Source organism: Sceloporus occidentalis, unplaced genomic scaffold (genome assembly GCF_023333645.1).
Source record: "Sceloporus occidentalis isolate IW3139 unplaced genomic scaffold, rSceOcc1.0.p SCAF_3, whole genome shotgun sequence".
In the NCBI taxonomy this organism is placed as follows: domain Eukaryota; kingdom Metazoa; phylum Chordata; class Lepidosauria; order Squamata; family Phrynosomatidae; genus Sceloporus; species Sceloporus occidentalis.
In genome coordinates, this window is record NW_028316983.1 from 115,111,446 (window position 1) to 115,138,265 (window position 26,820).

Here is a 26,820-nt window from a genome sequence, read left to right on the forward strand (position 1 = left end):
TGCGCACCAATACTTTGCCTGAAGGCCCCCATACTGCCCACTTTTCTGCTCACTGCCCCCCTGGATCTTTCCACCAGCAGGTCAGCTTTTTCAGTTAGGAGTCTGGAATGGCAAGTGTTACTATTCATTACCATTCACCAACCTGGCAAGGGATTGCTGCCCTAGCTATCCAGATTATTTGGGATGGGAGATTATTTGGGAAGTGAGACTACACACTATCGTAAACGTTCCCCCCAGGATAGTGCAACTGTCTCCTATTTCTGTATCTCTCGTTACCCTATATAACTGGAATGGCTGCTTCTAGAGTATCACTACCTCCCTCCCTTTGCTGGTAACACATCTCCTCTCCCCACATGAATGGTCAGTTGTTTATCCCAATGAGTCTGTGTCTGTAAGCAGGCGGGTTGTTGTTGTGTTTATGACTTATAGCCAGTGTTGCCAACAAGCCTCGAAGATATTCCCTGGAATGTTTTACCAAAATCCCCAGGATTTCCCAATATTTACCGGAATATTCAGTCAAAATCCCCAGAAAGAAATTAATTAAATTCTCTGGATTCTGGGGAATTCCCAATGCAAGCCTATCATGGGTTTTTCTTGAAAAGTTTCTTCAGAGAAGATTTGTCATTGCCTTCTCCTGAGGCTGAGGGAGTGTGACTTGCCCATGGTCACCCAGTGGATTGCATGACCAAGCTGAGAATCAAATCCTGGTCTCCAGACTCAACATGAGACAGGTTACTATCCTGAAAAGCAATAGCAGGATAGGCCTTTACCTTTGTACCACCACTGAAGTGGTTTCCCCAAAGTATGATGGGTGTGTTGTTGGTTGAAACACATGAGATGAGGTTGAGAATGGGGTTGTGTCGAGTGAGAGGAACTGGCAAAGTAGACAATGTCATATGGGGGGGGGGGGAGTGCAGCAGACAATGGGTATGTCTGAGACCCTCTGTATGGCAGAAAGTCTAGGACTAGTAAAGGTGGAGGATATATTTCATATACTGTATGCTTGGGATGATCCTGCACATTTCATATATGCTTAGGATCCTGAAGTTTTAATGTACTATATATATAAAAAAATAACTATAAAGCTGAAGCTCAACCATATACCACATCAAAAGGTTCAGCAGAAAGTTAGAACAGGTGCTTGCCAAATCTTCTTACCCGGTTTTGAAAGAAGAGAGAGGGCAAGTTTTTTCAATTTTCATTTCAGATACAAATTGCTAGGCATATAAATGGCTAGGAGTACTGAATTCTTTTCCTTGAATGTTGAGTTACTGGAAAAAGTGGTACTTAAAGCTGTGACAAACAGTGCTGCTTGACAATGTTTATCATATTGGAGGCAAAGAAGGTTATGATGATGTCTTCTGGCAAATCCTCTTGTGTTGGATTGAACGTATGACACAAACTATTTAAAGATTCTTCATCAGTTAGAATTGGAAAGAGCAAAATTAAGACTCTTATTTCCACTAGGATGGAAAAAGCAAATCTAATACAGAAAGTCTGGTGCCATTAATGGATGTGAAAGAAGCAATTGCTTTGTTTTGCAGCAAAACCAACTTTAACTGGGGATGAAAACTGGCATTATATTTCTAGAGTGCCAAAGTACTGACAATACCATCACTATCCGTACAACACACACTTCTTTTTCTAGTCCTGGGATTACCACATGACAAGCCAGTTCTGCAGGTACCTATTGATGGCATCCAGCATGGTTTCTCCAAGTTATCTCACATGGGATATTTTCATACTGGGAAAAAGGCCGGGAGTAAAAGGCATACTACTGGCAAAGTTGTATGATTGCATTGAAGGATCAGCACCATGTGTCTGAAAATCGTCAGCGCAATCACGCAACTTTGCCAGGGGTATGTCTTTTATTTCCAGGCATGAAAATCTCTCTGGGGAGGCTGGGGAGGTGCCAACCCACAGTCTGGATTGGACTCAGTAATGGAGTGGATGAAGGCCAAGATGCTTAAGTTGAATTCTGTCATGTTGGTGATGCACTGTGGGCAACTAGTTCAAGAATCCAAGAAGCTGGTGTTTAATAGGTTCTCAATGAGGTCACACTAACTATGAAAGAACAAGTGCCCTGCTTGTGCATACACTTGGATCAAGCATTGTCCCAGAGGCTCAGGTGGTCTGAAAAACATTTACCAACTTTGGTTGGACTGGCAGTTGCATTTTCCTTAGACAAAGATAGTCTGGCTATGGTGATTTGTACTCTCGTAATCTCTGTGCTTAGTTGCTGTAATGCATTATGAATGAGGCTGCCCACAACCAGAGCTTGGGAAAGTTATTTGGAGTGTGTGTGTGTGTGTGTGTGTGTGTACCTTCAAGTTGCCTCTCAATTTATGGTAATGCCATGAATTTCATATGGTTTTATTAGGCAAGGAATACTCAGAGGTGGTTTTGCCAGTCCCTTCCTCTGAAACATAGCCTACACTTTTAGATTATCCTGCTATAGATGATGGTTTCAGGATCTTTCAACATTTTGATTGCCCTCCTCTGAGCATGTTTCAGCTTATCAGTACTCTTCTTGAACTGTAGTGCCCAGACTTGGACACAGTCATCACCGTTTCCAGCTGTTTTGTTTTGGCACTGAGAGTCTGATTAGTACTCTGACATTCCACTTTTTCAGATGCTTTTAAAATGCTTTTACCATGCTATTTGAAATAATGTCCTCTTCGATTAAAAGATTGTCAACAGCTCCAGCACCTTTCACGGCAGATCAATTAATTATAAAACTCCAGAAGTCCTGAAAGGATTGAAGACATCTTGCAACAATTGAAAAGTTGAGACAGAATGCATAAGCCACCCCATGCTTCTGCTGCTGACCAATGTGTGTCTATGTGTGCCTTCAAGTAAATTGCTATCTTATGATGACCCCATGAATTTCATGGGGTTTTCTTAGACAAGGGGTACTCAGAGGTGGTTTTGGCAGGCTCTTCCTTTGAAATATAACCTATACTTTTGGATTACAACTCCAATAATCCCTCAGATAATGTGGCCAGTGGCCATACTGGTAGAGTGGTTCTGGGAGTTGTCATTTGAGTTATCACTTCCAAAAACTCTGCCCACAAAGATTGACCAGAAACTTCAACTAGTGCAAAACTGGGCAGCAAGAATTGTTCATCCAGATCCTAGATTCCAGGTATAAACCACATTGCACCAAACCCTTTGAATTAGATTATTTACCTGTTTGCTTCTGAGTCCAGTCTGAAGTCTAGTGCTTACTTTTGAAATGTTAAATAGCTCATAACCCAAAGAGCTTAAGGAGCACCATCTTCATTCTACTTTGCCCAGGAATAATGAAATAAAATCATTATGTACACAAACAAACCTGAGACTTTCAGAGACTTTTTTTCTAGTCTGGAGGGGTTCTAATTTGCACTTATAGCCAGACATGGAGGTATGATATGTACGTGTGTGTGTGTGCGTGTGCGTGCGCGCACCTCCAAATCAGATGTTTTTGAATTTTGGAATACCTGTAAATACACACATACACACACACACTACACAACATACAATAGTATGTACCATATTTCTGAGGATAGAGAGAGAGGCAAGGCTACAGAGAGACATGGCTGGAGAGAGACTGGGGATCTGTGAAGTGGTGGGAATGTAAGTATCGTGCTTGTTGAAAATCGATGCCTCCTGCCATTTCTTAGGACCTTGAGTCTCTTCCCAGTTTCTTATCTCATTTGTTCATTACTTATATTGTGTATAATACGTGAGGCTGGAGAGAGACTGAGGATCTGAGAGACGAACAAGCAAAAGCACTGTCCTTGCCGCTTTGAAAGCAGGAGCAGGTGGTAAAATGTTTAGGTTTTTGGAACTTTTTGGATTTCCAGATTGGATATCTTCAACATGTGTTAAAACTTTATTCACAAAGATTTTGAATATCTTAAAATGTCTTTAAAAATATCTTAAGAGCAGTTTGTTGAAAGATTTTTTTTTGCATTCTCTCTCCTCCTCCTTAGATAGATAGATTTTCTTGCCTGCAAATCCTGCTGTCTCCCCTCATGCAGACATCCTATTTGCTCCTACTGAATCACGGGACAATAACTTTGGAAATTGATAAACAAACCATATGATTCAGGTCACTCCTCCTTTTGGGAAGTTCTCTCTCACACAAAGACTTTCTCCTGCCCTATTGGGGTCCCCATCTTCCTCCTCTTCCAGCTTTCTTTGGAAAGATGGTGAGATAAAGATTTCTTCTTTACGTGAACTATTCATTAGCTAGGTTAGGATATATACTCTATTCATATGCAGATTCAAGCCATTAGTAAACTTTTGTTTAAACTGCAAGCTACTTGTGTTGTTTTTGAGTCAGACTCAGTTCTTAGAGGAGCATAGTTAGACAAGGACACATTTCTGCTACTCTGTTGATTTAAAGCTAAACCCTAACAGGCTTGGCTTTGATATTTTTTATATTCAAATACAGCGCGCCCGCGTCATATGCGGGCGCGCTTTACGCAGACTTGAGCTTATGTGCTCAACCTGCGGGGAGAGCGCGGGGCGGAAGGGGCGGTGCGTCCCATTCAATTGAATGGGCGCGTGCACCCGTGGCGCCTGCATGCTGCCACGCCTCCGCTGCGCCATGCACAAGCCCCATTGTTTCCAATGGGGTTTGAGCATAGGCGGAATTCGCCTTATGCGGAGGGGTCCGGAATGGATCCCCCGCGTAAGGAGAGGGCCGACTGTATTTTATTTTCCTTAACAAAGGCTGAAGCCTTAGGAAGCTTGAATTGCCCTACACAGTTAAGCTCCCACAGCAGTGATTTCCATTGTCCCTGGAATCAACGTTCCTGTTTATGTTGTCCAAACTCTCCCCTGCCAACTCCCCCCCCCCCAATGCTCAAAGAAGGCTGGTGCTGTTAGTTCTTAAGACAGTATGTCATACAGGAGGCATAAATCTCTCTGTCACTCAAACTACATATTCTAGTTTTAACCATGTAACCTCACACTCTGTGCTAGAGAATGGCCTTGAGTCTCTTCTGTTCAGTTTGCTGCTTATTCTGTTATAACAGTGATTCAGTATGTCTTATAAGAACTGGACGATAGGTTCATTAATACCAAGGAATACGTTTCCATAAATAACTGCTAGTATAATCTAGTTTTATTTAGCCTGATTCTTTCCCCTCATAACTAGATTTTAATCTAGCCTGGCTCTGGTAAAGTGTATGCCCTCCACTCTGACAATTGAGGAGTTGATTTTCAAAGAGGAAACATACTATCAAAGAATGAATTTTGAATGGGTTTGGTAGAATATGAGTATCATATGAGTTTTGAATCTGTGCTGAAAACCACATCTGATTGTTTGATCGTTCACCCATACTATCAATTGTCATGGCCTGCTGGGGAATTAAGTTTGCAATCAAGTAAACAACAGGTTTTCTTGGAATTCATGCCATACCAGTCTCCAAGTATCTCACTCTCAGGGGTTCTAAGACTTCTGTGGGAAATCCCTAGTGATTAATGTAAGGATCTACTCAGGCGTACTCAGGCCTCAAAAACCCTTTCAGGGTGCAGAATCACAGTGGTGTGGAATGGAAGTTCATGTAATCTACCAGCAGAATGAGGCCAGTTGGCTTGACTTTTGTCCAGGCCTGACCAAGTTGGAAGCATTTATTCTCAGGTCATGGCAAGAGAATCCTAGAGAATTTTAGAGCAGTGCTTCTCAGGCTATTTGATGTAGGGGACTGGCTATTATTTTTCCCCAGTGTGCCAGGGACCAGCACTAAATCAGTACCCATTGGCTATAATTATTTATTTCCTTCCCACAAATCTGCCAGTGACTGGCACTGGTCCATGGACTATTACAGTTCTAGAGGAGGTGGTGGGAATCATGTGGCTCTTAAATACTGTCAGAATGCAGGACCCAGCAGCCCAAGCCTGCATGGCTAGTGTTGAAGAACACTGGGAGCTACAGTCCAACATCTAGTGGACGACTTGATTCCCATGTCAATAAGTCCTACAGCAGTACCCTATGGTCTTTCAGTCTCCAAACCTTAATAGTTTCATTGTAAGGATTGAGGATTTGAGGGTTCTTGGTTCAAATCTTGGCTGATCTGGTATAAATATTGGCAGAACTTGGAAAGGTACTTATTTGAATCCTGGATTAGAGCGAGGGAAAAGTAACATTTCCAAACTCTGGTGTAAACACTGGGAAAAGATGAGCACAAGATGAAAAGGCCTGTAAGAAGTAGGTAAAGGAAGACCACAGTCCAGTGATCTGAGAAAAAGGTATTTTTATTGATATGATGAATGTCTCAGCATGCTTTTGGAATGTGATTCCTTTATTCAGAAACTACAAAATATAAAACAGAAGCATGACGACACATAATAAGCAAGTGAAAGCCACATAAAGACCTGCAAATACAAAATATTATACTGCATTATACAAAAGTAGTACCAAAGAAATGTATTAAAAGCAGAAGAAAATATTTATAATATCTTTACCAATGCATAGATAACATGACTTTATTACAAATTCACGGACACTGACAAACACAGAGCTCCTAAAACAGCCACTGAAACTTTATAAACAGTAGCAAGAGGAAATCTCTCTGTTTTGTTGCTTCTGAAGAAGTGAATCTCACCCTCAAAGCATGTCAAGCCATTCATTGTATTAGTGAAAAGACTGCACAGTATTTTTTTTCACAGCTCCAGACCTTGGTCCTCCTTTTCTTCCTTCCAAACAATGGGAGCCAGGCTTTCTGCCTCTATCTGATCAAATACCTTTCTGTTTCTTAAACGCCCAGATCTGGCTGCAAGTCATGGCCTTGGCTGGGGAGCCACACTAGTGTGAAAATACTTGAACATCTCCTTGTGCTTTCTCAGAGGTTCCCTAAGTGCAGCCCTTAGTGCAGCCAATCATTTTGCAAGCACACCACACTACCTTCTCTCATTTTTCTCTTTGTGGGTGAGAAGCTAATACATTGATGTGAAATATGGATTAAATCAAAGTGGTCGCACCCATAATGCAACTGGTATCCATCATAAGTAATATTCATTTATTTGACTTATACTGTGGGCCCTTGGTATCTCCTGGGGTTTGGTTCCAGGAAACCCCCCCCCCCCAAGTCCATGGATGCTCAGGCCTATATACAATGACACAGTAAAATGGTGCCCCATATACAAAATGGCAAAATCAAGGTTTGCTTTTGGGATTATTTTCAAAAATATTTTCAAGTCATGGATGGTAGAAGCAAACTGAAGCTGAATCCAGACAAGACAGAGGTGTTTACTGTCAAGTGTCCTAACCTGAGTTTTGAGGTGGGTCAACCAGTCCTGGATGGGGTTACACTCCCCCTGAAAGACTGTGTTCACAGCATGGGTGTGTTTCTGGATCTGTCACTTCAAATGATAGCTCAGATAGATGTGACAATCAGGAGTGCTTACTATCACCTTCTCTGATACTCCAGCTGTGCCCTTACCTAGAGCTGTAGGACCTAAAGATGGTAGAGCATGCACTGGTAACTTCATGGATGGACTTTTGTAATAGGCTATATACATTGGGCTACCTCTGTACCAAGTTTGGAAACTTCAGCTCGTTCAAAACATAGCAGCCAGATTAATTACTTGGACATTTGGGAATGATTATATTACCACCAGTATTAAAGTCACTGCACTGGCTGTCAATTAGTTTCTGGGCAAAGTACAAAACGTTGGTTATTACCATAAAAGCCTTACATGGTTTGAGTCCAGGTTACCTTCAGGATTGCCTCCTCCCATATAATCCACCCTGTACGCTCAGGTCCTCTGGTGTACATTTACTCCAGTCAGGACTAGGTTGGCAAATGTCAGCCGGCGGACTTTCTCTTCAGCTGCCCCTAGACTGTGGAATGACCTGCTGGAAGTGATTCAACAGCTGGGTATGCTGTCTCAATTCAAAACAGCATTAAAGACCAGTCTCTTCCTGCAGGCTTACCCAAATGATTTGTAAATTGTGAATTTTAAATGATTAATTTTAAATGTGGATTGCTTTAATATGTGTATATATACGTGTATATATAATATATGTGTGTATATGAGCATTGGACTCATATCTTGTTCTTTTAAATTGTATGCATGTCCTTTTAAACTGATGTATACTTTAACTGATGTGTTTTAACTGATGTGGTGTGTCTGTTAATTATAGTTGTTTCTCACCTCGATCCATGGGGAGAGGCGGGTAAGAAAGAATAATAATAATAATAATAATAATAATAATAATAATAATAGATACAGGGCACTTGTATCTCACTTTTCTCTCAATATGGCCATACTGGCTGGGGCTTCTGCTTAAGTCCAACAGCATTTGGAGGCCTATGTTTCGGAGCCGCAGTAGTTGTGGCAGTTAACATATGCAACAAACACAGATCCAGTAAGCTTCAGATCAGCATTCCAGGCAAGTGCCCAGCTAATCTAACCTTTGGGTCAGGTCTTCCAAAACAACATCTGCTATCTGTCTAAGTATGGACATTCCTACTTTGTACCTCTTTATTACCTGGTAAGGTACTTATACACACAATCTGGTCTTGACTCATTAAACTAAGAAAGTGGGATGGCCTTGAATTATGGGGATGCTTTCTCATTCATGGAAATGTATGGGCGGTCCAGACGATAATATCACTGAATTGCATCTCTCCAGCGTTTTCCTTTTATTCCTCCTATTTTGTTGTTGTTACCAGAGAAACTCAATTACAGAGGGAAAGATGGAATATATGCTCAATGCCTTTTAACGGTAAACAGTAGGAGCCCGCTTTCTGAAGGCTGTTAGGTTAAACTTTGAAAAAAGCACCTTATTGTAAAAAGTTAGAACCCAGGGTTCAGTTACCAGCTTGACCATGAAACCCACTGGATGACCTTGGGTGAGTAACACACTCTCATCCTCAGGGGATGACAAACCTCCTCTAAATAAATCTTGCCAAAAAAAGTCTTAGGGCCACCAGAACTTGGAAATGAAAGCATATAACAGCAACAAACAACCACCTTGGAAATGTGCCCCACCCCATTCTAGAATCAAAAGGAAGGAAGAATGTGGAGGTGTACTTGAGCTGGCAGGATATCTGGACTGGTGATGACAGTAAGGTGCAAAGTAGCATGAGAAAATGTGAGAAGACACTAACTCCAGATGAGTTGACGCAGGGAGGAATTCACACATCTCTATTTAGTTGCCTCTGCTTACCTTTTAAAAGAAATTAGCTGCGTTGATCACACAATTGCACCCAATTAGAAACCTGTCTTGGCATTTAATAGATGCAATTTGACTTTGCTGGCGTTGGTGCTCTTTAATTAATCTTGCTGATGCTATTCTCTCTCCACCACCCCCCTTTCCCCGCTCCAGGGGTTGTCTGAATTGAACCCTCTATGGAGTTACCAACCCATTCTAAATCCACCAAGGACTTATTTAAAGCAATGCGGTTTGGTGTTCCCTGCAGACTCCTAGGATTGGTAATCAAATGGAGCATTTTACAGGGGTGCGAATACAGGGAGACATTGGCAGTGAATATTCTCCCTGCTAACACTGATCTTGAGTGGTGGATTACTTTACTTTAATTTGGTAGAAGCCAGAGAGGGATTTGCCATCAGGTTAGAAAGGAGGAGGCAAAGGATGAAGGAAGGTGCTCCCAGATGCTCTGATCAGGTGGGCCGCCTCTGAAATCCCACCAATGGAAATGTGGGAGCTGGCTCTGCAGTGCTAGCCCATCATCAAGCCTGCTTAGTTTAGCCTGCTGAGTGTTTACTGAATGTGATCTGCAGAAGGGAGAGCTTTCAGCTGAGCTGCTGCTTGGGGGAAAAAAGAGAGAGAAAAAGAGAGAGGGAGCAAGGGAGGTGTGTCTCTCTGTGTGGCGTGTATCCCCCCTTAAGCATTTGCTCTATTCTCTCCATAGAGCCTTTGTGATCACACACTTGGCAAAGACCTTCAGAGCACGAGGACAGGTCAAAGGCAGTGAGTATCTTTTCTTGGTGTCTCTGTCTGTCTGTCTGTCTGAGAGGCATAATCCATGTTTAATTATTCTGCCCTCCCTGTGTCTGCATCTGAGGGCCATTCTGCCTGTCTTCATCCCTCCCCTTGAAAACAAAGCTAGGAAAAGGGAAGATTTTATTTGTTTCCCCCTGAGATGTGCATCTATTTGACCCTTTATTGTTGTTTCTTCTGTGAAAGAGCATCATCCAAATGTATTAGATGATGTTATAGCTGATGGTGCTGTAATGCTTTGCTCTGATTGTGTGGCAAACCCTCCCCTTTCCCCCTCTTCCCCCACTGCCTTTCCTCCACAATCTGTATCTGAGCATCCTCCTTGCACCTGTTTTATTTATTACAAAAGGAAAAGGAGATTCCTCTGCAAAGCAAGTGCCAGAAGCAGGTGGGACTAGCTAGGCATTCTGCCATACAAAGTTAAAGATCCCTCATTCAGAAAAAGTCCTTGCCTGATGGGCCCATCCCCATTGTGCTAAGGACAAGGGTTATGCCATTGGAGCAAAAAGGAGAATTTGCCTGTTGTTGTTGTTGTTGTTGTTGTTGTTGTTTGTAAAAGCATTAACAGACTGAAAATCCTGCTGGAATATAGGAGAGGACAAGGATGCAATTGGAGGAGGGCCAGAAGGCTGGAGGATGTGGAAGGTGTATGTGCATGGACCAGTGGAAGTTCAGAAGATGCCCTCCAAATGAGGCCAAATGACATGTGAGCTCAACTCTAAAGCACATGCAACTTTATGGTTGCAACAGAGGGCTGTCTACCCTCTGCCTCTTCCTATCCCTGCACTTCTCCAAAAACAGCATGACAAGGAAGGTCAAGTATCCACAAAAGTTTGAGCAGTGGCAACGCAAGCAGTGTGGAGACAGGACAAGGTAGAGAGAAGCCAGTTTCACCCACTGAAGGTTCTGGTTAGTGGAATCTGGGGAAGGTAGGTTACATGCTCCAGCTTCGCATGTGGCTGAAGGGGTGTATGAGATTGTGTTAATAAGGAAATTCAAAGGGGCTTAGAGCATTGCAAGGACAGATTTCAGGTGAAATGCCATACAAGGCAGACAGTTGGAAAGGAGGGATTAAAAGAAATGCACTTGGTAGGCTGTAGTGCAATCCCTACTTCATTAGTTAGAAAATAAGGGTGTATGTTGACATAATCAAATTTTTCAATGGATGGCCACTGGTAGCCCATTTTGGAATTCTAAAGGCCTTCAGAGCCATCTCCCCGCCTCTAGGCTGCCACCCTTTTGTTATCTATGCTGTCCTGCTTAGTACCACAGCCATGTAAGGTAGGCCACTATTTTAACATCCATAATGCAGATGCAGGCGAGAACAGCAATACACATAAGGGCAAGGAGTTGATGCAGAGGTAAGTTTTGAATCATCCTTGTCCCTGACCTCTACTGGTACTGCAGATATGGAGCTGAGGATGAGAGCCAGCGAAGCTTTGCTAAAGACCACTAATGCTAGTTGTAGTTATGTATGCTCACTCTTCCACTTCACTCAGAATCAGGGCTCATGTTTAAGACTGGCCAGTACCATGCAAGTCTTTATGTCTTTAAAAACCTATATACCCAGCCATTTCTATTTTGCTGATCACTGTGGTGAACACACACAAAAGAAGATGAGGGCTGTGTGCCTGCAGAGTCCTGTAGGAAGGGGAATTTTCATAGATGCTGTTTGAGAGCCAAGGATGAGAAGACAACAAGCTTCTGAAATTCCCTCTCCTGTGTGTGCTTGTTTGCACTTGCCAACATATGGTAACTCCATTAATTTCATAGGGTTTTCTTAGGCAAGGAATACTCTGAGGTGGTTTGCCTTCTTCTGAAATATAGCACACAGCACCTGATATTTCCTGGTAGTCTCCCATCAAAGAACTAACCAGGGTTGACTCTGCTTAGTTTCCAAGAGATCCAGTGCCTTTAGGGTATTTAGGCATAAAATGTGAAGGAAGTTTGCCTCTGGCCAGTCCTACCCTTATTTCTCTGAATTGTTACCCCTTTTCATTAAAAAACATTTAGTGTGATGCCAGTCTGTTAGGTCAGTCCTGAGCCTAACTGGGAAAAGTTACTTATGGGGGCTATACAGCTCTCACAATCTCCCAGTGGCTGGGAGATTCCGGGATTTTTAGTCTTTAAAAATAAATAAATAAATAAATACAGCATGCCCGCTCCATACGCGGGTGTGCCATACGCTGCTTTCGGTTTACGCAGAAGCTGTGCTGTAATACTCTATAGTGTGCGTGGCCATGGCACGCACACGCCACACACTATATGAGCCCCATTCATTATAATGGGGCTCAAGCAAAGGCAGAATTTGCAAATAAATCCAGGTTCTTATCCTGACCTAAAAGGGCAAAACAAAATCTGAATGGCGCTCATACAAGCTCAATCTATGGGGCTCTCCAGACTGCCTCAAAGGGGTGGACTGAAGGTGCCCAGTTTTCCTCTGGAGGGATGCCGCTGCAGTCAAACCATGTGGTGTCCCTCCGGATCAAAAAGAACCCAGAAAAAACAGGTTCTTCTTGTCGCACAGGGACACTGTCATTAGTGCGCCATTGGCGCACTGTGATGCATCCATGATGCAAGTGTGGTGCATGGAGGTGCGGACATGGCACCACATTTGCATCATGGATGCCCCCCCCCCCTCCCCGTATGGATGGTGCTGCATAAAGATAGCACCGTCCATACATTCTAGGGTTCCGGAGCATGCGGATGCTGCACGCTCCAGAATCCTAGAATTGGCCCCAGGCCGCCGCAAACCTGCGGTCTATACCGGGCCTATGGGATTAAAACAAGATGCTAGAGGGGAAGCATGTCATAAGGGAAGTGTAGGAATTGTAGGGAATGAGTGTATCTTCAGGTCACGGTAACTGGTAGCAAGACAATATTTAATCTTTCCCGGCTACCATTTCCACTACAAATGCCCCAGAGCCAGAAGAAGGTTAAGATATGCTGAGGCCCTAAATTATTTTAGGCTTAAGTAGCTTGTAGCATTACGTCCCCTCTCCCAAATATGTTTTTCTAAAGTAGTTGGGTTTTTAAACATTTAGGAACCCTATATAAGGAGTCAAAGTCAAACAGTATGTTAGTCTAGGACTCTGAGAGACCAGGATCCAAATCCAAGTTCAGCCATTGCAGTCCATTGGTTGACCTTGGACCAGTCGCAGTCTCTCAGCCTCTTGCCAAGAAAACCCTATCGTAGGATTGTCACAAATTGGCAAGCTACCCTAAACTGTAGCTTATCTAACTTGGACACTGTGCACAGCCTCTTCCAGGACCTCTGTTTGCAGCAACACTCCAAGATCTGAAGCAGGTTGGGCAGAGGTGGAAAATGGCCATGAAAAGGGAATTTGAACTGGAGAACTGATGCATGTGAAGATGATGCACTTCCCACCTGCAAATGCCTCCCTTAAAGCATTTCCCTCCACTGTCTTCTATCGTGCTGATTTCTGACCCCAGTGGAGGGAAAATGAGTTTAATACTATCCTGGGAATATTTACAGAAGAGCTAGAAGAACGGGAAGTTTTAGAATCCTGCTTGTGATCCTTCCCAATCAGTGTTCTTCTTGTGCCCTCTCCTCCTGCAAACACTTCTTTGGGAATTGGCATTTACAAAGGTAACGTGTAGTTGGGCCCTTAGCTGTTAACACTACAACAGCTGTCATTATTTTCTTGCATCACTCAGCTTCTGACCATGACATTCACAACTAAATTCTCTTGACAAATTGGTACTAGGTTCTAATTCACCAAAGTTCTCATCACTATTTCTCCCCCTTTTCCTTTCTGCTTGTCATTCTACCTGTTCTACTAAATCCTGGTCATGGGCAGTTGCATGTAAATTTCATATCATGACAAGCAGTGGTTTATGCTAGCCATGGTTTGTTGGTTTATGCTGTAAATTGCATGGCAGATACCCCAACAAATCATAGAACCACAGAATCAAAGTTGGAAGGGACACCAAGGGCCATCTAATCCAACCCCCTACTGTGGAGAAATCTACAGCTAGAGCATTCCTGAGCAATGTCCATCCAATCTCTATTCAAAGACTTCTAAAGATGGATAGTCCACTGCATCTTAAGGCAGTCAAGCAGTTCTTACAATCACAATATTCTTTGCAATGTCTAGGTGGAATCTCTTTTCATGTTCTGTTCTCTGGAAGAGCTCCATTTTCTACATGAGATTCCTTCAGGTATTTAATAAGAACCTTTCTTCCCCATTTCTAGTTTGGTTCTCTCCAGCCCCTTTTTGTTGGAGTTCAGATCGGTGGGCTTAGTTCTTCAAAACCACGAGTTAAACAGGATAATGCCTATATGCCAACAACAAACCAAAACCTCAGGTAATAGGTTGAGATTGGTTAAACTGACCATGACGTCTTAGCAGATGTTAATCACGAACAGGTAAATTTTCAGCAAACTATACCATGATTTATCATGACATACAATCATAGTGTGGATGTATATTGTGTGACTATTAGATTTTTTTTTTTTTAAAAAAGCATCAATTGACAGCTATGTGAAGCCCTCCTGTTATTTTGTTTACAGACCAGTTTCAATGCCAGTTTTCCCATGGCACCTGCCCAGGAACCTCAGCCTTGACATGAATGGATTACAGGTGCATGAGGGTACCTTGTCCTCCTTATCCAGTTTGGCCCAGAGCTAAGACACCCGCTTTTGCTGAATGACATTGTGCTACTGCAACCTCTCAACTGCTCTTCCATTGGCAACTTGAAAACTGGACCTTAGCCTCAGTGCAGAGGAAGTGATAACAACAGTTGCATTTGCTGCTAGGACTGATCTTATGTTCTGAGCAACGTACAAGGAATCCAGCTGTCGCTTCCAGGAGGCAAGAGAATTAACTGGGTTGAGGACAGTTATCAGCTTTTGCAAAGGATCCTTTGATTTTAAGTAACAGAATACACCATTGCTGCTCTTTCTTCCCTGAAGTCTTGACTCCTGGAAACTACATCCTAACAAGACAGTTACTGAATGCATTAACTAACTGGATGCCTGCATGGCAACACTGCTGATGCTTAACAGGTAACTGTTAAGAAATAGCTCCTCTCTCAAATGTATTCCCCTCCTCATCTTTCTCTTTCCCCTTTAGTCCATTTCTTTCTTTGGGAGGATTCTGCTAGCCTAACTTTGGATCCAAACTTTGTTGATTTCAATGGGACATGGGCCGGAATATCAATTGATCCAGCAGAGCAAAATGACAAATTAAATAGTATCAATTCACAGCACAGGTGATGAACAAAGCTTGAAAAAGTTATTTTTAAAAAAATTATAGTACTTGTATTTTTCTGGATTCCCAGAGCCTATCGGCCGGCATGGCCAATGGGAGCTGTAATTTACAAAAAGTAACTTTTAAATTTTCTGATGGACATTATCATTTGAGGATTTACTCTTCATAAGCACAGTCAAGAATAGCACAAAAGGAGAGATGTCATAGATCAACCCACTCCCTAATGTACTAGTTAACATCATGCAAGGTGTTTTAAAATTGTGATGGGCACCAGCCCATTCTACCATCTCAGAATTTATCATACAACTACAGGAGTTGCAACCTTATTTTCAAATTACAGGAGTCTAGACAGAAGACTGTTAAGCTCACTAAATCTTTCTTCTTCTCTTACTCCATGCTTTTCCTTTTCTGCTCTTTATGATTTTATCTCTTGCTTGCCATTCTGGCCATTACTGGCAGCATCCCATCTACCCAGGATGAGGATCCATACCTAATCTATCTTGCCGTAGTCTCTGTGCCTTCTGTGCACTGTCATTCCCTCCTTCAGTCCTTTCCTCTTAGACACCAGGCATGTTTAAGCAGTATTGCAGTGATGTATGTCATGTGCCTGAATGGAGAGATTTGGTGATTTTTCACTCTGTTTGCAAGAACAGAACTTGCAAGCAAAATTGGTAGTTGTAGAGTTTGATAGAAGATATTAAAACCGTCTAAACCCGAAAACACTGAAAGTAACTAACGCTGCATCCGCACTACAGAAGTAATCCAATTTGATACCACTTTAATTGCCATGGCTCAATGCTATGAAATTCTGGGAATTGTAGTTTGTTGTGGCACCAGAGCCAGAATTCCATAGCATTTAACCATGGCAATTAAAGTGGTGTTCAACCAGATTATTTCTACAATGCGGATGCAGACTATGTTAGGTGTTCAGTTCTTTTACACAACAGGAGTGTGGTATTTTGTAACCAGTGGGTTGCTGTTAGTCAGTGAGGCCTTGGTAGCCTTTTGCTCTACATTGGCATACAGTATTGTTATTAGGGCATGCATAGCTATTCTTTTCTAAAGTACTATAGTTGCTAGATACTAGTCATTAGCATGTTGGACCAAGGCTGGCAAAGCTAGGTTCAAATCTTGACTCAATCTGCAGGTTCTTTTAGTATCTTTTTGGCCAGTCATTATCTCTCAATCTAGTCTACTTTGCAGACTTGTTCTGAAGATAAAATGGGGAAGGTAACCATGAGCTCATCAGAGGAAATGAGGAATAAAATTCTAATTATGTAATAATGTAACTGATACTATAGATTTTTCTCTTGCCAAGTGAACTGGTCACTTGAATTAGCAGCCGTACTTCAATTTACCAGATAAAATTGGCTGGTAAATACAATCTGCCTTGCTTGAGAACTGGATCCTCTGACTCATGGTTTTTACCTTATGTTAACCTTCTGTAAAATGTCTGTATCATTCTATAGAATGATCAGGTGTCAAAAGAAAAGGGCAGACTTATGATATCTATATGCACAGAAAATATAAGCACACTTTAATTGGGTTAATTAGCTGAGTAATCCACGAAAAGTGTGGTTGACTAGGACATAGTTTTTATTAGTACAAGAAGATTATACGGAGTATTTGCTTTAGATTTTTTTTTAAATGGATGTTTTTTATGTCATTTTATACTATTTTAGCCAGTTGATTTTAATTGTTTTTTTTTTAATTATTGTAAAATCTTTAAAAAGATTTTATCTGTAAGCTGCCTCAGGTCCCTTTTTGGGAGAAAGATGGCATTGTAATAAAATGAATAAATAAATTAATTGCTGCTGCTGCTGCAAGTTAAGGGTGCTCTTATTCATTTGTAGCACAGTTTCAGTGTGTTACAGTACTAGGGAATTAAATGAAGACACAATGGTCTTTCCCTCTGTCAAGCAGGAGCAATGGTTTTTGTTTATTATAAGTCATTAGACAAATTTAAATTTTACTCTCAAAACAAGAGTGCCGATAGAGACAATATGTAAATATATTTAATTTGGGTAAAAGACCAATGATGTTAGTTAACAGTTGTAGACAAATTATTTGGGTTTTTTTAAATTACCCTTTCTAAATTGTTTGAAATAAGATCAGATTTTGCAGCACAATTATCTATATTGTCAGCTACAAGGAATGCTTTGTGCACATCTGGTCAGCAAATGCTTTGGAACAGTGGCATCACTAGGGTTGGCATCACCCAGTGCAGTAACTCATGGTGTCATGCCCCATTGACCTCCTCCCATACCACACCATACAGAATCCTTAATAATGTTTTTTGTACTAATAGTACTCATAAATCATAATTCTCATATATCATTGAATGTGATGGCAATAGCTATGGTACAAACAACATGCAACATTAAAATTATACCTTTAGATTACAATATTATACACACAGGTCTATAAGTACATTGTTTCATGCAGTTAAAGTGACAATTTGTAAGATGTGATTTTTAAAAGAAATTTTCAAACAAATAAAATATTTATTTTTAAAAAATTAAAATTTAAAATTTAGTTTTTAAAAAAATCTGGGGCCTCTCCTTTCTCTTCCCACTGAGCCTCACCTCTCACACACCATCTTTTCAGTGTTTTAAGTGGATGGAAGCAAATGTCACAGCCCATTTCCGCCCAATGGCAGATGTTTGGGGATAGTGTTGTGACCCCCCTTAGGGTTTCACTTGGTGCATTGCACACCCCCATCCCCCCCATGCCCCCTATGCTATAGAGCATGCCAAAGTCCCCTGGGTTTTGTGTTTCTGCAGGAGCAAAATACTGTGGGGCAGGTTGCATGGAGCTAGGAAGATTATCACTTAGATTAGCTCTAAAATTATATTTATTCAATAAATAGAAAGTATCCAAAAGCAATAATAACAGAAGGGAGAAGTGGGCACAGTGAAAGTATCACGGAAACAGTGCCAAAGCTTTCTGCAAAGGCTTTCCAGATGGCATCGAAAAATGTCATTTTATATTTAACTGTGCAGTGATAAAAAGATCTTGCAGGCTGTTTCGCAGTGAAGTTAAGAGAAGAAAGTACTTTGAGGCCCAGTTTATGACTTCAGAATGACCTGAGCTATCACAGATTTTAGATTCTAAGTGCCAGTACTATGAGGTGTAGTGGAGTGATTTTCAAACTATTTTAATGATCCTTTAGCGAACGATGAGAAGAAGAGGCAATCGGCCTTTCCAAAAGACCTGTCCTGGAATGTGGGGAGGGATGTGTATATGAGGATGTGTTGGAATGGAGTGTTCTCTCAGCTGAAATGTCTTCTGGCCAGTGATTCCTGTAATTGCCAAAGGGCTGAAGGACTTTGTGAAGCATGGAGAGCAAGAGTGTGAAGCTCTCTCTCACCCTTTCTACTGCAGAAAGATTCACAGAAGTTAAGATGGAAAAGGGACCAGCCTCTAATTTGTAGATTCACAACCCAGCTGTGAATGAGGCAAACATTATTATTGTGGTTGACTGCAGTCAAGTCAACTTCAACATATGGTGACCCTATGAATAAGAGACCTCCAAGTCATCCTGTCTTCAACAGCCCCGCTCAGGTTTTGTACATTCAGGGCCATGGTTACCTTGATTGAGTCCACACATCTGTAATGCGGTCTTTCTCTTTTCCACATTGCCAAGCTCTGGTGGTGCAGTGGTTAAATACCTGTACTGCAGTCACTCACTCACAAACCATAAGGTTGCGAATTCAATCCCAGCCAGGGGCTCAGGGTCGACTCGGCCTTGCATTCTCCTGAGGTCCTTAAAATGAGTGTCCAGCTTGTTGGGGCAATTACCTTACACATTGCAAACCACTTAATAATAATAATAATAATAATAATAATATAATATTTATTTGTATACCTCCCTCTGGCAAACCAATCCGGGCTGTTAACAACAGTAAAATATAAAATATGACAATTAAAAACACTTTATCCCTCCCCCCTTAAGACAGTATTAAACAGTATAACATATTAAAACACAATATCAATGCATAAAAACAACAATTAAAAACTAAAAAACCCTGATATCCCTCTGTTGATCCTCAACCATCACTAAGATGGGGCCACGGGAGGAATGAGGGAATCAGGGAACCTGGGCCGGGATGGTTAATCTGGAAAGGCCTGTCGGAAGAGATCCGTCTTGACCACTTTTTTAAAGCTGTCTAATGATGTTATCTGACGGATCTCATTTGGCAGCTCGTTCCAGAGTTTGGGGGCGACAGCAGAGAACGCCCTCTGGGAGGTCGACGCAAGCCTAGATTTTAGAGGCTGCAGTAAGTTCCTCCCAGAGGACCGGAGAGCGCGGGGAGGATTGTACGGGAGGAGGCGGTCCCTGAGATAGCTTGGACCCAAGCCATTTAGGGCTTTAAAGGGCGTGCTTAAGTCCTCTGATAAGCAGTATACAAATGTACTTACTATTGCTATTGCTATTTTCTAGTGAGTCACGTCTTCTCTTCTTGGCTTCCAGAAAGAGTTTGAGTTTGATTTGTTCAAGGACCCATTTATTATTTTATTTCGGAGTACTTGGTATCTCTAGAACTCTTCTCCAGCACCAAATCTCAAATGAGTTGATTTTTTTCCTATCAGCCTTTATCATTGTCCAGTTTTCACAACCATACATAGAAATGGAAAATACAATGGAATGAACAATTCTAACTTTAGTATTCAGTGATATATCTTTACACTTCAGGATCTTGGTTAGTTCCTTCATAGCTACCCCTCCAAGTCTCAGTCTACTTCTGGTTTCTTGACTGCCATCTCCATTGTGATTAATGACTTTGCTACATCATAAACTTGGAACAATTACTAAGGCAAGATTAATGCTGAACATAAACAAAACTAAAATAATGACCATGGAGGATCTACACAAATTCAACCTAGACAATGAGGAAATTGAAATAGTTAAAAGATTTTCCATACATTAGATCAAACACTGATCAGAATGGAGACTGCATTCAAGAAATCAGAAGAAGACTAGGAATGGAAAGGGCAGCTATGAAATAGGAGCGGGTAGCAGATTTAAAAGAGGGTTTAGAAAGAGATGGGAAACAGCTTTGGTTCAAGGAAAGACCTTCTCTGATGTAATTTTGTAGATTGTTTGCATGGCAATGTTTAAGAATGTAAAATCTTGCTTTGTTTTGTGTTTTAAACTTAATAAAGTATATATATATATATATATATATATATATATATATATATATATAAAAGAATTGTCCAAGCCATTGTATTATCCATCACTATGTATGGATGTGAGAGCTGGACAATGAAAAAAGCAGATAAGAAAACCCATTTAAGATTTGGTGCTGGAGAAGAGTGCTGAAGATACCATAGACAGCCAAAAAGACAAACAAATGGATCCTAGAACAGGACAAGCTTGAACTTTCCCTGAAAGCTGAGATGACGAAACTGAGACTGTAGTACTTTGGCCACATCATGAGAAGACATGACACTTGAAAAGACAATAATGCTAGGAAAGGTGGAAGGCAGTAGAAAGAGAGGAAGACCACACATCAGATGACTAGACTCAGCCAGGAGGTCACAGGTCTGTATCTGCAGGACCTAAGCAGAACAGTGAAGAATAGGGTGCCTTAGAGATGTCTCATCCATAGGGTTGCCAAGAGTCAGGTTCAGCTCAAGGGCAGTTAATAACACAACAACAACAATGTATAGAAAATCTTTAACTGTTTCAGTGTCTTCACGGTCTACTTTGAAGTTATGCAAATCATCTGTGGTCATTATTTTTATTTTCTTAATGTTCAGCTGCAAACCTGCCTTTGTACTGTACTTTCTTTCCTGGCTTTTTTCAGTTCCAAATTTTTGCTATTTTCTGCTGGTACTATGGTATCATCTGTAATTGTGAGAATTGGAGGAAGGATCAGCCTTCCTCAAAATCTAGTCATGCTTTACAAATGGCATGTTCAGTATACATGTTAAACAGATGAGGTGATAAAAGGCAGTCTTGCCTGACCCCTTTTCCAATTGGAAACCATTCCGTTTCTCTGTATTCTGTCTTGACAGTAGCCTCTTGTCCAGAGTCCAGGTTATGCATCATGACAATCAAATGTTGTGGCACACCCATTTCCTTAAGAGTGATCCATATTTTTCCATTATCTACAATCAAAGGCTTTGCTACAATCTAAAAAGCACAGGGTGATTTTCTTCTGATATTGTTTGGCATGCTCCATTATGCAACGTATGTTTGCAATAGGATCCCTAGTGTGTCTTCCCTTCCTGAATCCAGCTTAGACATCTAACATGTCTTGTTTCATATATGGTAAATGTATTTGTTGTAGAATTTCAGCATCACTTTGCTTGTGAGAGAGATTAATGGAATGGCCCAGTGGTTACTGCAACCCCTGGTGTTCCTTTTCTTGGGGAGTGGGATGTATATTGAGCATTTCCAGACTCTGGGCCATTGTTTTGTTTTCCACATTTGTTGACAGATTTTAATTCAATGTAATCCAAAATGTTCAAAGTAATCCTGTGGTCCAAAACACACTGCAGAAATAATCCAGTCTGGGAATGGTTTAACTACCCTGGCTCAGTGCTAGGTAATTTGGGTAGTATAGTTTTGTGAGACATTTAGCCTGTCAGAGAGCTCAGGTGCCATAATAAACTACAATTTCTAGGGTTCCTGAACACTGAGCCAGGGCAGTTTAAAGTGGTCTCAAACTGGATCATTTCAGCAGTGTGTTTTGGACCTCTATCTCTGTAGCTTAAAGTGGCTCTGTCATACAAAGAAGTATCATATTAGCTCTTTATTTATTTAAAAGATGTATATGTTCCTTTGGGGATAAAAACATCCCAAGGCAGCATTCAACAGTAAGAAGAAGAACAACAACAGCCCCAGTGGTCACTCAATTCCAAACCAATGTAAAGAGGTTAGGATTCAGGTACATTTGTCAAAGGGATGTGATTGGCCACTGTTCCCTTTTCTGTACATACAGTAGGCCCTTGGTATCTATTGGGATTTGGTTCCAGGACTCCCCATAGATACCAAAATCCATGTATGCTCAAGTTAAATACAATGGCATAATAAAATGGTGTCCCTTATATAAAATGGCAAAATCAAGGTTTGTATTTTGGAATACACACACACACACACACACACACACACACACACACACAATTTTCATGCCATGGATATTTGACTCCATGGATAAAGAATCTGTGGATATGGAGGGCCAACTATACTTAGGACTACATAGACATCGCTGTGTTTATTGGCAAATGCACAAGTGTGTGTGTGGTCAATAAGATGTAATTGGGTGAGGGCAAGGGAAGGGGGCAAAATTCTGTTCTGTCTTCTCTTGCCATGCTCACCTGTATTCAGCAGTCTTCTGCCAACCCAGTTTGTTACATGGCAAAGTAAGGCAAAGGAGGGGCTAATTTCCCCACCACCTTTGCTGTGCACACTTGTTTCGTTATAAAAAGTCAGAGTTTGGAAAGGACAAATATAATTACATGCTGAAACTGTCTGTAATGGATTAGTGGGTGGAGGATGCTCTGAGTCCCAGGGCATACGCTTAGCACTGCTCAGTAATGGGCAGCTTCACCCGGCCATTGCAGTCATTCCTTCTTAAAAATAACTTTCCAAATTGTGTAAAAAAATGGAACTCTCCATGATGCACATATGTTTAATAAATGCGCATATGACTAGCTCGGTTCTTAATAGCAAGCCAGAGCTGCTTACGTCTGTCTAAGGGACCATTGACTGGAAATCATTTTAGATTCAATAAATCATTTTCAATAGGCCTGTAATCTTTTTAAAATTGTAGGCTGAAGTCTTATATACCTTCAGGGCAATCTAATACACCCTAGCTAAGTTAGAGGTAAGCTCAATGAACTGAACGAGGCTGTCTTCTCATATGTGCATATGATTGCACTGCATTTTTTTTTCTTAATGAAAGGAAAGAATATACTCATTGCTTTCAAAATGTATTTTTCAATATCCGTTTGCCTTGCCTTTTGGGAGGAATGTCCAAACTGTCTAACCTGCCATTACATAATAATTGCAGCATGACTAGCTTGATGCCCATATCACCTAAATCAATAGGCTGGTCAGGAAAGTGTGGGTGAAAAAAAATTTTTTTCCAAGGAAAACAAAGTAATTTTCTTCACAGAGTAGCCAGGAGTAAATGAGAAATTGATCTTGACCACAGGGACTTTTCCAGCAGCCTCTGCAAAATGACCTTTCCAAATAAACAAAAAGCCACCTTTACGTTTTGAGAAGTTAAAAAACACAGACACTGTTTTAATTAGTTCTATTTAGTTAAAAATAAACACAGACATAAATTAGCTGTTTGGGTTTTTTTGTGTGTGTGTATATATCTTTTTTTGCGTCAAACTGTAATAAACTCTTGCAAGCTTTTCTCTGCAGTCACGAGGATTAGGGAGGGACATGCATTCAATCTGAAATTCTCATGACCTTGTTTTTAAGTCATGATGTAAGATTACATAAACCTCTTGCTTCCTATAAGCTCTGCATCCATCCACCTTCACAGCTCAGGATTGTTAGGCTTCTGCCATTCTATATCCACCAGGTGGAAGTTAGCATCTGGCACAGAATGTGGATTTGTAACCCCCAGACGCTAATGCAACTGTTGCATTTAAAAATGAGATAAAGCTTCAAATCCTCATGCTATTGGCAGGGCTCCCTGGGCTGTTGTGATTTCAATAGCACTAGGCTAATAATTTTTAAAAAGCCACTATGGGACTGTGTGCACAGGCAAAAAACCGTGAACTCATTTTGTTTCCAGCTCTGTTGGAATGCACAACATATGCCCTGTTTTAATACTGTAGCTTCTTTTAGCAATTAGTACGGATTTTAAAAACTCTGTAGTTTTAGGAAAAACCATATCTTTTTACATATTTGTGCTGGGATGGAATCAAGGTGGGTAGGCTAACTGGATGGCGGGACTAGTCTGGCAGGCTTGGTGTGTGTCACCAATTTATGTTCAGAGTATGGTAACTGAAGGCTAGCAGGGCTTCTGAAATGGAAGCGTATGTTGTATTTTATAAACTTTTTTTTTAACTTGTGCTCTCTATATTTGCAAGAGTTGGGCCCCTCAGCCATGTGTGTGCTCCCTCCCTCGCTTATTCATTCACTTGGGCATGGAGGGTGAAGGAAGAAGGAGTGGGTAGCCCGATCTAACATTATTTCCATTATCCCCAATACACCATGGAAAAGAAAGCTGCCCATTTCCTTTACTGCAATTGACAGCAGTGGAGTGCTATGCTGTTTGCTGCTGCCTCTCCCCAGCCAAGCCCAGCCATAAGATCAATGGTGAGGGGGTAGATGGGGCTACCCCATCACCATTGCTTGACCTTAGAGCAACTTCACCAGTGGGGTTCTGCTGGGGGGGGGGGTGCAGCAGCAATTGGGATGAAGTGCACCCTTGCTGGACATTGCAGTGAAGATGATGGACAGTTTTTTGTATGTGTTTGTGTGCATCAGGAGACATTAAAAACACATTTTTAAAAAATAAATCAGATAGTCAAGGAAAAGGAGACATTTAGACTTCCTCCTTTATTCATGATCCCACTCTGGGATGTGAAGTGGGAAAGAAGATTGGATAGGGGAGGCATACAAAGTGGCAAGATTGACAGGTAAATAATAAGGCTGTTGGTTGATAGGTTTTGCTTTCTAGTAGGTGTGGCATTAATGGGGGTCACTGCAGGCCAGGAAAATGCAAAGTGACGCTTCCCCCCTCCCCCCCATCAGTGTAGGTGAGGCCACAGTCTACCTGGGTATAACAGAAAACTGCTCCACTCCCATCTTCAGTCAAGGCTGACCAAGGTATTTGGTCATCTGAGTCAAGAAGTGCCACAACAGCCTCCCCCTATGTGTTAAAAATACATTATGTAACTTAAAATTTGCTGCCTTTTCAAAATCAGCTGCTTGATGGCTGCTGCCCTGTTCTGCCTAATGAAGGGGGGCAGCTCTAAAAGTGGGTATCCCTACCTACATTTTTCCAATTGTGGATGCCACACTTTGTTTCATTCACTTCATTCACAGACCAGGGAAATGGAGCTGCAATTCAGAATGTCTTGGAGGGAGGTAATATTAATGCTGTCTTGTCCCTCCTCTTAGGGAGGAGGGAGTATTCATGTAAATGTAGCACTGGTTAAAAGAGAAAAGATAGAAGGATCATAGAGCTCAAAAGTATCTTGTAGGACATTTAGTCCAATGCCACTTCCTGGTGACCCCGGAGTTTATCAGACAAGGGAAATTGGAAGTATAATCCAATGGCAATCTGAACGCAATCATGGGGTTTAACGTTATTGCGTGATAACCCACTACACGCAAATTCAGGCAATGGGAAGTAAGTCTGAACACAATCATGGGGTTTCACGTTATTGCGTGATAGACTACTACACGCAAATTCGGGCAATGGCATGCTATTTTTGGGCAATGGGGAGCCAGTTCGAACGCAATTCACATTCACGTAAATTCGCCGAACTAGCAAATTCATGTGAATGCATTCTGGCCCCACTTTCTTTTCATTCGAAATTAAGAGAAATTACTCATGTGTGATAAAGTCCCCCATCTTCTGGTAATAACTTCTCTACTGCATTGGTCCGCCACCGGGGCCATACTCAGAACCTGCCAGAGCTTTTGTGTTGCTGACACAGTTTTCGAGAACTTGTACTTACCTTCATGTCACAGTGAGATGGGGGATTATAAGTATACCAAATTAATGAGTAAAGAAGAAGAATCTTTTTTCCCCTAAAAAAACCCTCTCCCATAACACAAGCAATAGCAATATCACATACATTTCTATACCACTTATCAGTGATCTAAGCACTCCCTAAGTGGTTTACAATGTGTAAGCACTTGTGGGGTGGTGCAATTAAACAACTTGGCAGAAGATTCAAGAAAGAGGGGGTAAAACACTACTTCTTTCAGTGCAGGTACTTTTTTTAGTCTTCCCTGGGCTGTGTCCTCAGACACTATGATAGCTGTTGTAATGGCCTGGCTTTCTCATGCCATAGCAATGCCCATGAAAAGCAGTGAGGCAAATTCATGAGGAATGTGAAAGCCTTGTAGCTATGAAATCTCACAGTACAAAAGCAGTATAGCAATAAATATAAGTTTCTATGGTGGGAAAAGTAGAGGAATGACTTCTTTGCCCAACTTGTGGCTTTCCTAGAAGTCTCTGATACTAGCCAGTGTTGGTCAGAAGGTGCTGGGTCTGATCCAGCAAGATTGTCTTTACATTGAATTAGACGGTGCGACTAATTATCCTCTCTTTTTCTCTTTCATTTGCTCCCCTACCTTTCATGACTGACTGCAGAAACAGAGGGATGAGGACTCGTCTGGGCTGCCTGTCTCACAAATCGGACTCATGTAGTGATTTCACAGCCATCCTGCCAGACAAACCTAACCGGGCTTTGAAGTGAGTAGACACCAGCTTGCTTTTCAGTGTCACTTCCCTCTTTTCCTTGCCTGCAATATGACATTATTGTCACATGGCATGGATCCCATTCTTGTGTTTGTCAGAATGTTACCTGTTTGTGGGCGAGCCATTACTGCATGTCTTCTAAGTTGTACGTCTGGGGCTGCTTGTGCCATTGCTCAGCTATGGACACCTGCTGAGTGATCTTGGGCAAGTCACA

General features: G+C 41.5%; 1 protein-coding gene across 6 annotated transcripts in view; it reads left to right on the forward strand.

Moving 5' to 3' along the window:
• The window catches only part of RGS8 (regulator of G protein signaling 8), a 63,218-nt gene that overhangs the window by 11,994 nt on the left and 24,404 nt on the right, over window positions 1-26,820 (forward strand). For 3 of the 6 annotated variants that reach the window (XM_089515886.1, XM_089515887.1, XM_089515888.1), the window contains 2 exons: window positions 9,873-9,931; window positions 26,499-26,600. In XM_089515886.1, coding sequence (XP_089372012.1) covers window positions 9,873-9,931; window positions 26,499-26,600 — 161 coding nt within the window. Of the gene's footprint in view, window positions 1-9,570; window positions 9,626-9,729; window positions 9,932-14,495; window positions 14,991-26,498; window positions 26,601-26,820 lie in introns of those variants that run through there. The other 3 variants (XM_089515891.1, XM_089515889.1, XM_089515890.1) reach the window with 3 other exon arrangements.